Raw genomic sequence first — 15,233 nt, 5'->3', positions numbered from 1 at the left:
AGAGTTGTAAAGTGTACTTTACAGATACATGTTACTTTGTGTTTGCCTAATATAAACAATCCTTAGTCCACTAAACATGGATAAAGCAGAATGCCCTTTGATTATTTTCTATCTTCAGGAGAAAAAAAAACTATACATATGGTAAAATATATTATGAAAACATTGTTTATTTGATTTTAAACAGCAAACTCAGGAATATAATTATATCAAACATATGACAGGTATATGGAAGCAGCATTCAAATTATGAGCTTAATTCTATTCTCATCAAACATAGAACCTGCTGCTGTAGAAACCTTGAATTAATGAAATTTTAATGTTTCTCATGTCAGCATTTTACCATTTTACTGCTGCCTCAGCTACCATGTGAAATAACCTGTTTGCATAATTCAGTTTGTAGAACAAAGAGTAAAAAATAAATCATCAAATTTACTTAACTGTAATTTTTAAGCAGCTGATGCTTGGTGGTTCACTCTGCACATCCAAGTCTGATATTCAGGATTGCACTGGTGAAAGATTTAGATTACATTGATGATTTTCTTGTGATACATAATATTAGCTACATTCCCCTATTATCCAGAAATTCCCCTATCCGATCTAAACCTTGGTTAATCAGAAATTCAAAATCTCTGTTTACATGGAAACTAAATGCAATGATTTGATCATGACATGTACCAAGTGTTTCATCTGGTTGGATCATTTAAGTGTGCGCGGAACTGTTTAATTTATGAGAAAATATCATGCTGGCATTGCTTTTGCGCAGTGAGGATTACTTTTACTCCAAAGATCAGAATGGGGGTGTAAATGGACGCCAGTAGGAATGGTGTTCAGCAAAAATCACCTCTATTTTGCGTAATGAAGGTTATCTCCTATGGGATCAAATCAGGTCAGTATCTTTAATCTTAATGTTCACGCGTTCGTGAAACATTTCTGATTTGATCAGGCCTTCAATCCAATTATTTGTATCCATGCAAACACAGCTACCGTCTTCATCATAGATCTGCACAGCTTAATTAAGAAAACTCAAAATACTCTGATTTAAGGAGTTTAAGTGAGCGTTTTTAAAACTCACTATTATTTTCCAAGTTGCAGCAGACTCTAGCCAAAAAAAGAGGCCTCCTTATACAATACCATATGGGCCTGGGAAAATGTTTTACATGTAGTCATTATAGGAGTTGCAATCAAGCTCCAAACTAGTCACCAAATGTTAGCAGTAAAATAACACATTTACTAAAGATCTTTTCCACTGGTTTAGCAGTTTGAAAAGGTATCATTCTTGACAGAATTTCAGGATTACTAAATAGTTTCACATCCCGCTGAGAATATTGCATGAGATAATAGCAACATCGAAACACATAACGAAGAGAAAATGTGCTGCAGCGTTGGAATATTTGTCTCGCCTGTCAAGTTTTGTTCTTGTGCTTAAGATGTGTTTAGCCAAAACATGATGTTTAATCTCCTCTTCTTCTGCCTTAAGACCTTAAATGTTTATCTTTGTTGCATTTTTTTAAACCTCACTCCCTCTTAGGATAACTTGTATCCTCAATTTTTCAATCAAATCAGCAGAGTTGGGGATTTTAAATGATTTGTGATGTTTTGTTGTCTAAATAGTATGTTTTTCAACATATTTCTTTGTTAAAATGCAAACTCAGTTGCTGAGGAGCACAAATGTCTGATTCTAATGCATTTATGAACATAGCATCACTGCTTGCACAGACAGATTGTAAAGAGAACAGTTTAGACACAGAGGCTCTGTTGGGGAACATGATGTAGTACACTAATTAGCGACTGCATGACTTGTGCCTTCTCTTTTGTTTTGTACTCGACAGCATCGCAGTTCAGCGGCTGGCAAATGAATCACGCTTCATTCTCTATGAATTCTGGGAGCACAACAACGTGTGGAAGAAGTGAGTATCTTAATGTGTGCATGGACCATGTGTGTCCGAGTTAACACACTCAGGATCATTTCATATTAACTCTTCATTATCTCTTTCATTCTGTGTGGACCCATTATCAAGTTCCCATTATGAGGGTTTGGTTAATGCTTGAACTTTAATGAACCTGATGGTGAAAGAAACTCAGAGAGTGGAAACATGCACCCGAGGAATTAAAAGTGAAATACTTCTCTTCCCTATCTTTTTATTGTTCTACCTTGGGGTCTTTTTTAACAGTGCCCTCCACATTTACTGTATAAATATGATTAACAATGTATTTTTTTTTATAAATTTTCACTCATATTTAGTTTCAGTTAAAATATTCCCTGTACATTTTAAAACAATGCTATATTTGTGGAGTACATTTATTAAAGATGGTAAAATAAAAAATTCAATGTAACTTAATATCAGCAATGATGGTGAAGATGTTCAAAAAGCCTTACACTAATTTCACCTTTTAGTCCATGAGCACAATTTCACTCTTAAAATTTGGTTTATATTATATTTTTTATTTATATTCTTATAACAATGACACGCAAATAAGCCAGCTATGGAATATTAAGAAAACTATTTAACATGTGTGTGACATTGTGCTGCACTTTATACATAAATATAAAGAACTTTACAATTCTTGCGAACATGATAGTCTTCAAACCCATTGATGTTGATATGGGTGACAATGTTCCCAAAGCCCTTGGCATCTGTTTTTGACCCTGTCCAAAGCATTGTTTTTATTGAATGTCTTATTTTAAAATGTTTTCATTTTATGGTGTAACAAAGGAACTAGGGGAAAAATATTATTTCTTTATTTTGTGACACATACAGCATATTAATCTCATTGCACCCCACCACTAGTTAGAACTGAAGAAGCCTCTTGGATGAGAGAGGAAATGTCTTGTAGAAAACTTCATGTCCAGTTGCAAACTGAACTTTTCAACCCTGTGAATAAAAACCTAATTTATTTTGTTTAAACCGACAACTTAATATGTTTTATTATTCAGTTATTAAAATAATCTTATTCAAATGAAGTTAATGCATAGAAATAAATTAAATAGACTCCTTTTAATTACATCTCCTTGATCCCTGGTCAGCCTCAGCATATGGTGGCCCAACCTGAGCTTGAATTAGATGGAGGTTTCTTCCTGTTAAAGGGGAGTTTTTCCTCTCCACTGTCGCCACATGCATGCTTGGTGTGAGGGATTGCTGAAGAGGCAATGATTTGATGCAATCAGCTGGTTTTCCTTAAATAGAAATCTCATAACCATTCTGATTGTATGATGTGGTTGAACTGTCTCTGTAGATTGCCTTGAGATGACGTGTGATGAATTGGTGCTATGTAAATAAACTGAATGAAACAGAATTTAACAGGCTCATTATAGCCACTGTCTTTCATTTAAACCCTGCTGATTTCTGTCTTTGATCGGTTCATCCTCCTGTCCAATAAAACTAAAACCTCCTAATCAAGGTTTAATTGTTAAACCAGGAAGATTTATACTGCTGAAAAATGCTTATAATAAAGCGTGTTATATGAGGAAACAGAGAAGCTTTGACAAACGAATGACTCATTATACACACACAGCAGTCATCTGTTTATACCCTACAATCTATTCTCTGTTTTATAGCCACCTACAGACTAACTACAGTAAAACCTTTCAGAGGGCAAACGTAGACTTCCTGGAAACTCCCGAGTCCACCACCACCATGCTTGTTCCTGGTAAGTCAACACACACATCCCTCATGCCTGCAGAACTTTCTAAAAGCACTAAGCTGTAATAACAGTTTCCAAAATGCTCCTGTTATTTGGTGCAGCATGCTTTGCTCAGGATTTACTGGACAATAACATATGACTGTGTGAGAAATCTACATTTTCTAAGAGGTTTATCATTTGTGTCTTACCTGCAGCTTCTTGGTGGGTCCTCAACAATAACTGAAAGCTTCACAGCACCAAGCAACATCATCACTGATGGGTGTGAGGCACAAACAGACACCTGTCATCACATCGCCATCCCACAGAAACACCTCACGCTCCTTAAAGCAGCAGTACTTGTGACCCATGGTGATTTCTATATATGACTTTCCATGTTCCTACAGAGTTCAGTGGTAGCTCCAGTAGCTCACGTTTGTGTGTATAAAAAGTTCCTTAACCCCAAAGGCTATGAGCCCATCAGTAACCAATCTGGGGTCTGAATTGTCACCTGGATCGTATTGTGTTTGTTTCTTAGATGTCTTTTTGAGGACATTGGACCAGTTATTTCTGGTTGTAGGATAATATTTTATAATTAGGTTTAGCTTGAATAAGACTTTGAGTTGTTCTGATTAACATTGTTGTTTTCATTATATGATTGCCCTGATTAAAATCAAACCTTGAATGAATGTGAAAGAGAAATTACATGAAGCACTTAGAAAGACATTGTGTCAATTGTAGCAGCTCCAGGAAGCTCATTAAACCATATTTCTGTAGTTTCTATCTTTAGTGTGTTGAACTGAGACAAGGACTAAAATAAAGATGATATTGTTGTGTATGCTGTTTACATTCTTTGGGGTTTTGTTTTATGCTGCACCTACAACACAAGGTTTTTTTTCTCACATTTAAAGTTTAATTGCTTTTAAATAATATTTCATTTGTTTATCTTTTCAGGATCTTATATGATGTATGCTTTACAATTGTAACAAACAGTCTTGATTTCCTTAAACCACGTTGATCGAGTCAATATTACTACTACTTTACTCAGTGTACTGCATACACCTGAATTTTTTTTCCAATCGTAGAAAGAGGCATGAATTTGTATTCAGCCTTTCACTGAACTTTCATCAGGTTCAGGGTATATCTTTTCCAGCCTATTGGCTAATTCCTCTGTGCTAAATAAACAGAGGTGGGGAGTTGAGTCATATGAGTGGGATTTGAGTTAAACACAAGTCATTAATTTTGTTACTTTCGACTTGATTTAAAAAAAAAAACTCAAATATGTTTGACTTGAATTAGACCCAAACCTATTATCCAGATATTTGGCCAAAATCTAAAGTTTAAAACACTTGTTTGTATAAGAAGGGTGCGTTATTAATCAGTATCTTTCAACATGTGGACATATGTGCGTATAAGTTGCAGCACAACCACTCAAATTAACTAGATTAAAAAAAAAAGATATAAGTATGCTTCCAAGTGTAACTGTTTTGGGGTAAATAATCTTTAAAGCACTCAACAAAAAATGAGATGCGATATGCAACACATGCAAGAAGAAAATGACAGGCAGAGACCGAAACAGCTGAAGTTGCATCATTAAGGGTGGGTGGTACTTTTGTTTTGTGATGATCAGATTGCTGATTGTAGCAAATTTCTTCCCATTAGCAAAAGTTCAGTTGTTTTACTTTCAACACATTAAGATAAATATGGATTATATTTAACATATAATTGAACTTAGTTTAAAAAAACAACTCCTGAAATGACTTGAAAGTTTAAAGTTTGAGCCTTGGGATTTGACTTAAGACTTGTTTTTGCCTTGATTGACTTTGATGAGATTTGAGAATAAACCATGAGGCTAACTTGGTCCTACCACTGCAAATAACTTAAACTAATTTGAATAAGATAGAGAATCTTTGTGAATGTCTATTTTCAGGTCTTGTCATCAATTTGTAATGATGTGCACTTTGATTAGGACAGTACCTCATGAATGTTCTCTGATCCAAACAAACATAACACAGAAGGTAAACTTTGGTCAGTCTGAAGTCTTATCTCTCACATCTACTCAGGTTTTACCCTCTCTGTCTTCCTATTTACTCTGATTGATTAACCTGTTCCTGCTGACAAGAAGCATCCCCACAGCATAATGCAGCCACCACCATGTGGTGGTCTGCGGGGCATCCTTGATAGCTCTACAGCTTTAATTTCTTACATCAGTAATTTTGTTTGGTATACACTCTTTGTATACAAAATGACAATGAAAGTCTGCAAATATCCGGTCTGTAAAATACATCAAACTCCTCCATCCTTCTCTTTCCCCTCACTCTGCCTCCATATTTGCCCCCAGTCTTGTAACTTCCTGTACTAACTATTGCAGCTCCCTTTTCTTTGGCCTCCCACAAACAATATCAATCTTCAGCTGGTCCACAACTCAGCTGCTTGAATTGTTATGGGAACATCTTCATTCATTGTTTTAGAGAACGTCGCTGGCTCCCACTCAAATTCAGATTTCAATTCAAAATTGTTTTGTTCATACTCAAGGTCATCAACCTCACTCTCCCCTTACTCATCTGATTTCCTTCATGTCACCTCCTCCTAATGCTCTCTCCAATCTTCTTCAATCGATCTCTCTGTTCACTTTTGTTTTTGCCTCTTTACCTCTGGGAGTAGTTTACTCTCACTGTTCTTCCAGACTCTGGAACTCTCTCCCGTCAAACATTAATATTGACACTCTTTAACTGTTTAAATCCAGATTAAAAAAACACTTTACAGTCTTCAAGACTGTCCATTCTCTGTTATTTAAATTTTTATTGCTGTGTGATGCAATTATCTTTGTTTTAATCTTCATTTTAGAGGCTTGAGGGGTTTTTGAAGAGCAAAAAGTTGCATTTTTTTGTATGATCTAAACAAAGGACCTCAATCTATATGCTATATTTTCCTTAACTGGCTTTTAGCAAATTTCAAATGGGATTTCTATATTTGGATCACCTTCAAGGAAACTGGTTTCTCTAGTACAAGACTAATAGTTATCCCAACCACAGATCCTCTCACCTGACCTGTTTATCTTTATAAACCTCTAACATCAATCTTTCAATAACACTCTCTTTGCCACTCCTTTCAGTTCTTTTTGGTTTTGGTAAGTCTTAAGTTGTGCCATACTGCCATTCAGAAAGTCAACTCAACAGTCGAAAAGATACTTTAACTTCATCCCTGTCTTGTCTGGATTTTCCTTAGTACTGTTTTAACTAAATTGTTTAATTCTGAAGGATATTTGTTGCAAATGATTTTACTTAGGATAACTATAGTCTCAGCAGACAGTTGGCAGGATTTTGAAATCCAATCATAGTTGATCAGGGTTAAGGCATTGTAGTAATTTTTCTGAAGATTTATGTCAGTAATATTAGAAAACAGCTCCACTGTTTGGAAATTCAGCAGTACTGCAATTTTTGAAGGGGGGCTGCATTTTATTGACATAATGAGGCCACTTCTCACAGATGTTTCCCTTCACACTAGTTAAACTTTTATCTAAGTTGCCAAAATAAAAAGTAGATTTAAAGATTTAAAGGATCTTCTACCTGCCACAGGCCATGTCTTATACAAGATCAGTCTAGTAGTAAGAAAATCTAGTTATGACAGTACCATTGGGATTTAATGTAGGGAAACGGCAGGTTATTTTTATACAGTCAATGTGAAAGTTAATGTTTCATCCTTATTTAAAGTGTTCCTTTTTTATCTCCATCTCAAAAGTCCTGCTCTTTAGTGTAACCCTATATTATAATCATTACAATATTGGTTTTTCATTTCTGCTGTTCCTTACAGCTAATTTACTGTATTTACTGTAAAATATTTCACTTTTAATTAAACAACATATTTAAATATTTTAGTTAAATATGTTGTTGTTTATGAGTTAATTACAGAATCAGTTGTCAGGGTTATCTTGTGTTTACTGCATGAATATGTGGTCCCATGAAGATGGTAGCTAAATGAGAGCAATTAGTCGGTAAGTGAGCCCTCTGCTGGTGAAATTGAGTAGTGGACAGTGTATGAAATTAGCAAAAGAAGAAAGAAGAGTAAGTCTAAAGTTTTTTTAAGTTTATTAATGAAACAAAAGAAAAATTGAGAAAAAAAACTGTAAAGGTGATTAAATTTATAAAGTAAACCCAGCGTTGACATGGTCATACTTTTTTTAAGCAGAGACTGGGAAGCCGGTCAGAGTTAATGTAAGGCTTGATTGAGAAATCTGTGGAGGAGAAACCTATGAAGGGCTGGAAAAGACTTCAGGTTCACCTACTGCAGGATAAAAACCTACTTTAAATTAGAAGTGAAATGATATTGAGAAACACCAACACAAAAAATGTAAAAAAAAATGTAAAAATCTAGGAATCCTTGGCACTAAAATTACAGCCGTTCCATCTTTTTTTTCCCCCAATCTGAGAGGATATTCTTTGGGGTTTAGGTTTGTTTTTAATAAACAATAAAAAATTCTGCTGTGATTTCAACCCGTTTTATAATTCTTTTTCTTTTTGGCTTTGTGCTTTCACTGCAGCAGATACAAAAATCAAGGATTACACTGCTGTGCACCTCATCTATATAATTCAACAAAAAATAAACACACATTTTAGACTGAAATCCTAATCCTAGTCAAAAAAAAATACACAATGAAGTAGATAGTTTTCACATTTTATTGATAAATTATTTGTTTTTAAAAAGACTCATGAACCATCTTTTCCTTCCACCCAACTTTACTCACTCTTACTGAAATCAGGCTATGTACAAAGTATTTTCTGTTTTTTGTTTTTTTTACCTACTTCATCATCAGTATCACATTCAAAACAAGGTTCAAACTTTGCCCGCTGCTGGAGATAAAGAGACGGGATATAGCACAAAGTTCAATGGAGGTCAGAGAGCAGCGATCTAAGCAGATGAAGGAGGGTTTACATTCTAACACACGCAGAAAAAACAGGAATCACAGCCATGATCCCATCTGAAATGGAGCAGGACACCACTTCAGCAACAAGATATAGGCAACATGCACAATTGAGCCACACCATGTTTTATGGGATCACTTTAAGAATCATAAAGCAGATAACCAGATTGTTATGAAAACAACCAGAAAGGGGTATTGCTCTTTTAAAAGCTGCAGGCACAGAACAGAAAAAATGTGTTAATAAAAATGTATTTATCTTCAAGACTATTACTGTGCAGCAAAGTTGGCACGCATGGGTATATAATGACAATCATCTAAAAAAAATCTGCATTAAAATAATAGAATACTATGTCAGAGTGGTTGTAATAGAGTATGAGTGTGCAACTCTCAGTAGCTGGATTTTAACTAGCAGCAAAACTATTTTATTTGCATAAAATATCAGTGCAAATGGGAGGGAGGTTGTCTCATTTGAATCTGATCATCAAACTGAAATTAGTGCCAGCTACTGTAGTGCTGAAAAAGAGAATGATCTAAAGTTTCTAAATTCCAATAGAGTTGTCAAATAACTTGGAAAAAGAGGGTTTGCACCAAACATCTATCCAATCATCTGAAGGAAATAATTCAATCTTTACAAGTTTCTGATTCTTGGTTCTTTGTAGGACATTGTCAGGATTTAAACATTTACCGGATTTAGACAGACGGCAGGGTTAAAAACCTTCCAAGCGTAAATCACAATACAAATCCCCCACTTTGTTTCTCCAAGCAAACACTTCTCCTCACACTCTATGCTTCTAAACTCAACCTGACTGCTTTAAAATTTTAAGATGTGCGGGGAGCATAACAACAAAACAGGACTTTGCACTTGGGGCCACCCTCAGCTTCGTGGGGTTATTCTCACTCTATGCAAAGCTGTTTTCTGGGTAGCTGACTTTGATAGCCCCCCAGTAGCAGGCCCGTATCAGGCAGATGAGACCCAGCAGGTAGGCAAAGGCCCAGGACACGTAGGTGGCGTTGTAACGTCTGGCAAAGTCCCGCGTCCCAACCTGTCCGATCAAAGGGAGGGGAAAAAATTAAATACATGGCATACAGCTCCTTGCAAAGATGCTTGTACCCTTTAATTTTTTTCACATTATTAACCTTAAAGGTATTCTGGAGGATGTTCTTTTTCCAAGTGGATCATCAAAATAAGTGTTTCTCCTAATTGTCAATCATTCTGGGGATATGTTGACATAAGGCTGTGCTCTTGCATGCATTTAATAGGCATTCCCTCTTGGCAGCAGGTAAAGGGTTGTGCATGTGCTTTTTTTTTTTTTTTAAGTTGAGGGGTAGGGACTTTTCAACAAATTTGCAAAAATCCTCCACTATACCTTTAATTTTTCTTACAGTTAGCTGAACGTCCTTTGGGATCTGTCTCTAATCAGGGACTGTGTCAGAAATCTGAGGGTAAAGTTTGAATCCAATAATAAATTTGAGAAACAGTTCAGGAGTGTTGTTCAGAAAAGTTTTCAACTTTGCCAAAGAGAAGCCATTCTTGGTGACACCTGACCTGGAGAAATTTCTCCACACCTTTATCGCAGTTCGACTAAACTAAAGTAATGCACTGCAGCAAGGTATCTCTTGCCCGTCTGCAGCTTGAGCAGAACTGTGCTGCTCGCTTCATTACACACACCTGCAGGTGTGAGCATATTTCACCCACCCTGGCATCTCTTCACTGGATTCCTGTTTATTATAGAATTCATTTTAAGCTGCTGTTTGTTTTTAAATGTCTGAACAAACCTCGCTCCACCATATCTGTCTGAGTTGCTTCAGCTTCACTGCCCTCTTTGATCACTTAGGTCTGTGGATCAGCTGCTTCTGACTGTCACTAAAACTAGGCTGAAGCTCATCTGGGACAGAACATTTGCTGTAGCAGCTCCTACATTGTGTCCAACAGGCCTCCTCTTCTGCTGTTTTTAAATCTCTTTGGAAACACATTTTTATACCTTGGCTTTTGACACTGATCTAGTTTTATACGGCACTACTCTTGCTGTGAACCTGGTTATTATGTCTATTGTAATCTTTTTTATTTATTCTTAACCTGTTTTTATGTAAAGTACTTTGGTTACGCCTGTGGTTTTTAAATATGCTATGGAAATAAAGCTGACTGATTGATTGAACAATGCATAATTTACAGAAGCCAAACTTCATTGCAACTTCAGTCAGTCTGAATCATTGAACATTCTCAATGTTTCTAAAGGGCTGGTTATCCTCCTGCAGCAGTGTGTTGCAGTGAGCTTGATGGAGACATTTTTGATTTTTCCACAATACCGAAGTGTGGTCTGTGCTATACACGCTGTGGGTCTAGATACGGCCGAGGCGATGAGGAAGTGGGGGCGAGTTTAGTCTGACAACGGAGGGTCAGTTACAATTTGGGAGAGGTGCAGCGGAGTGTCAGCGGAGGGGGCGGGGACGGATTCTGTTTACTGCGACACCTACGCAGACAACCTAGTTTCTAAGTATAAATCAGCCTTTAGTCTTGAACTGGGCTGTTTTTCCAAACATTTAGGTTGGATGATAAACCTTTGCACCAACCTCTGTCTCATTTAGACCAGATTTGTGAAATAGTCGCAAACAGTAGTCCTCTCACCTACTTCTCTAAACAAGGTTTCCTTATTGAGTCTGTTAGTCAAGATGGACGGCCAGATCTAGGTAGGTTTGCAGAAGAGATCTTCTGTTTTAATTTGCTGTTGGTTGATTATTTGAAGCATTCAAAGCTTATGCTTTGCTGCTTTACAGCTTAACTATGCTGTTTTCCTTATACTTTATGTCTTTACTGAGTAATGTTTGCTAACAAAGCGCAGAGGCAAGAGAGAGGAGCTGGAATTATGCTGATTTCATTTAAGGGGAACAGGAGTAAATGGGGCTAAACAGTAATGCACAGAAAACTTTATTTTTCAAAAGGTATGTTGTTTTTTCTTAAACTAGAATAGAAACGGAAATATAAGCAGTTGGAAAACTGAACAGTTGGACAGAGATGAATGGAGGCAATAGATGGACAGATGGAGCAATGGGTGGACAGAGGGAGAGACAAACTGAAGAACAGAAGACTAAACAGATTAGGGATGACTGATATTTACACAGATAAAAAGATAAAATTTGATTGAAATATATATATATATATATATATATATATATTTATTTATATTTCAATACTGTATTGAGCTGGCACAGGTAAACAGTCTCTCTTCACCACGCTTATAATGAATAAGCATGTAAATACTGTTGATTTAGATATGAAAAGTGTGACAAAACAATACATTTTAAAAGAAAAACAAAATAAAACAAAAAGAACAGGCCATACTTACTGTTAAACCAACTCCAATGAAAATGCAGATCATTCCTATAGTTATGTAAGCACAACAGCGCCTCCTGGGCAGAGCACTGCCAACAGATGATCTGCATGAAAGAGTAAGAAGAAAATGTTTCACTTGAGAAAAGACTGATAAAAAATAAAGATCTTTACTATATGTAGTTAATATGCCCAAGAGGACCTTGCAAGAGGAAACTATTTAGAAGGAATGAAGGATTTTCTAAAAAAAACCATCAATAAATTTGAAAGATTATGTGATTCTAATGCACATCAACACCCATTTCACATAAGGACAATCGCATGTGCAGCTCCAGCTGAGGATATATCATTCAAACACAAATATTTGTCAGTGGCCCCATTAACCATCAGAGCTGGCATCCCATTCTCCCCTGCATCATTCTGACTTCATTCCTCCCTTCCCTGCACTCACATGCCCCTCATGTGACTGGGCTTGAGCATTCTTGAGCGATTGCTAAACTTCAGATCACTGAGGGGGGGTGGGGGGTCGGAGGACTAGTCATCTGATAATTAGACTTCTATCCTGTTTTTGAACCCCCTAACATTTAATCTCCTTCTCTGTTCCCTCTTCATCATCAGGATTCTGCCTTTTTTCTAGAGACCCTTAATACAAAAGGGAGAAAAGTCTGCCATAATGTGCACCAAAACAATCTTAGAGAAAAATGGGAATGTACAAATGACTGCATGTCTGAGCAACAGGGAAACTTTCCCTTTCAAATGATGCTGCAACTTGAAGACAATGACAAGAGCATTTGGGGAAGAGCTGAAAAAAGTTTTAAGATTCTTTAATTCAAATAAAAATGGACAATGGCAGGTTTCTATGATTTAGAAGACAGAAAAAGTCAGATTGTCGCCCAGATTCTTAAAATGTTTCAAAATCAATTCCGTTATTTTAAGATGTTTTTTCTATTATAAAAAAGGAAAAATCCCCCCACCGGGACTTTAAGACTACGAAACCAACATTGTGTTTCGGTAAAGTCTGACCTGTGACTCGTTTTTGTCTCCGCTGGCTCACTTCTTCTTTAATGACATAGAGGCCAACTCCTGCAGAAATGAAAGTGATCTGCTTTCTCATCTCTGCCTCTAAAAACCTGCTGGTTCCTTTTTTGTTTTATTTGTATTTGCTTTATCAGATCTTCTCATTCATTTAGACATCAAATATCAGCAGCCTTGGTATAATTACAACTCGTTGAAGATGCCTTAGATGCCACATGCATTCAGCAGATGAGAAACTTTGAAAAGCACATTTTAGTGACTTAATAAAAATTAAATATAATTAAGTATATAGATTTAGCAGATTGATCTGTTTAATCAGTTTTTTTTTTTTCAGTTCAGTTTCTCAAACAATTCAGCTATTTAGCAATAACCTTTTGTGGATTTGAGGCAAGCAAGCAATCTTCCGTAGTGATTGTCTTTACATTTCTAAAATATAATAAAAAAAAGTCTTATTGAATGATGAAATATCAGTTAAAATCCAGGTCCCTAGAAATACTAGTCTTTTGTTTTGTTTTTTTATATAAATATCTAACCTGGTACCTCACATTACAGAAAAAATACAGAATCCCCAGGCCTTTCAAAATGTACAGGCTTGATTGTTGTTTTCATAATTTTTAGACACACAAATGAAATTCCATTTCTGATCTTCCCTCCTAACATTTGATTGACAATGTGCCTTCTAACAATGGTGTTGTGCATACTGGTTTTGTTGGGAAATTACAACCTTGCTGCACCTTTAACTCTGTCTCTGATGATATCAAGTGATTTTCTTTTTCCAGTATACATACAGTACCATACAGCTCCTTTTCTTAAGCACACCTCATATTAAAAGTAGTGCCAAATAAAAATGTAATTATCTAGTTACATTTGCCAGAATTTTCTTGATTTCTAACCAGTCAAAAATAAATTGAAATATAAGCAATACTTCAATTTAGCATTTTCCACATATTGAGTTGATTATTAACTGTCTTAACTAAATAGTCTTTACAAATTTCAGTTTTTCTGGTATGATAACTTTCTTAGATAATAATGATTGTGGGATTTTCCAAAAGAAAAATAAAAGTCTCACATTGTTTGTAAAATATTTGTTGAGTCTTTGTGGAAGACGACTCCCAATGAGATACCCAGAATACCACAGAGTTGTTGGAAAGACCCACAGATATTGACAGAAGGATGAAAATAAATGTAGACAGATGCAGCCGAGGATGAAGAATGTCCACTGACACCAATGCATCTCCCATCCTCAAACAACTCTGACTGTTAAAAAAAAAAAAAACCACTTCTTTATCCCGTGACCAGACAACCTTACAATCATGTTACAAAGCCCTTTATACTTCTTGTCACATGTCTAGATTAACTTCCCTTCCTCTGCACAATGTAAATCCAGATCTCTAAAGCATTCAATGCAGCAGGTTTAAATCTTTATATAAGGTTTTATTACATCACCAAAGCAACGTCCAGCTTAGATTTACCTCTGAAGTAGTGAAGTAGTAGCGTACGTAAATAGTTTTCTTTTAATAAGGGGCTAATGGCAATATATGTGTTTTTCTTTACATCTACAACTCAAGTTTAAGGTCAATTAATCGAGAGAGATTATTTTCTACAGTGTCAGATGGTTGTATTCTGTTTGTCTGATGATGCTTTAAATATTTTATCATTATTTTTCAAGATCTGTGGGCAAAATAGTAAATATATTCATGGGTTTTAATGATTTAGAAACTGCTTAAAAACATCTGATTAACCGTTTCCTCAAGAAACAACTCAAAATCCAGCAAAGCTGCCTCAAATATAAAAGGTGGCCACAGTCATAATTGTCACTACCCGATCTGTTCAGGAAGCACGATCCATACCATCAGCTCATTTGCGCATGTGCAACCAGATATACATCTGGGTTTCCATAATTTAAGTAATTATGGTTCTAAAATTAATTATTTCTATCCTTAACTCTCTAAAGAATGCTAACAAACATGTTTAAAAATGTTTTATGACTTCTCTGAAACAATTTTGAGGCTTTTTACATTTTCTCTGTTGAACTGCATCATTGGACATGCTCTGAGTAGTCCGGCAAAATATGATTAAACCGTGTTCATCAGCACTTTAGTTGTCACTATTTGTAGATTAAGCACTATATACCATAATGTCAGCACAAAAGGACAACATAAAACTCAAAAAGACTAGATTTATATTTAAATCGAAAGCCGAAAATGTACGCTCCCGGAATTGGCGAATGATCCCCTTTCCCATACAGATGAGGCAGGAACAAGTGATAAAACAGAAAGGAATTTAAGGCATTTATTTTCTAAGGAAATACATTATTAACCTTTAACACATT

General features: G+C 35.8%; 2 protein-coding genes across 2 annotated transcripts in view; one reads left to right on the top strand and one right to left on the bottom strand.

Annotated features, from left to right (window-relative positions):
• Positions 1-4,433, top strand: part of necab1 (N-terminal EF-hand calcium binding protein 1) — a 20,669-nt gene extending 16,236 nt beyond the window's left edge. The window contains exons 7-9 of the mRNA XM_015386947.1: positions 1,829-1,906; positions 3,556-3,647; positions 3,836-4,433. Of these exons, the coding sequence (XP_015242433.1) occupies positions 1,829-1,906; positions 3,556-3,647; positions 3,836-3,864 (199 nt within the window). The 3' untranslated portion in view covers positions 3,865-4,433. The remainder of the gene's footprint in view (positions 1-1,828; positions 1,907-3,555; positions 3,648-3,835) is intronic.
• Positions 4,434-8,128: 3,695 nt separating this feature from the next.
• tmem55a (transmembrane protein 55A) overlaps positions 8,129-15,233 on the bottom strand; it is a 20,315-nt gene continuing 13,210 nt past the window's right edge. Inside the window, exons 6-7 of the mRNA XM_015386933.1 lie at positions 11,883-11,973; positions 8,129-9,581 (exon numbers count right to left, since the gene is read on the bottom strand). Coding sequence (XP_015242419.1) covers positions 9,438-9,581; positions 11,883-11,973 — 235 coding nt within the window. The 3' untranslated portion in view covers positions 8,129-9,437. The remainder of the gene's footprint in view (positions 9,582-11,882; positions 11,974-15,233) is intronic.

Source organism: Cyprinodon variegatus, unplaced genomic scaffold, assembly GCF_000732505.1.
Source record: "Cyprinodon variegatus isolate N-32 unplaced genomic scaffold, C_variegatus-1.0 Scaffold382, whole genome shotgun sequence".
Classification (NCBI taxonomy): domain Eukaryota; kingdom Metazoa; phylum Chordata; class Actinopteri; order Cyprinodontiformes; family Cyprinodontidae; genus Cyprinodon; species Cyprinodon variegatus.
This window is presented reverse-complemented; position numbering and strand designations above follow the sequence as displayed.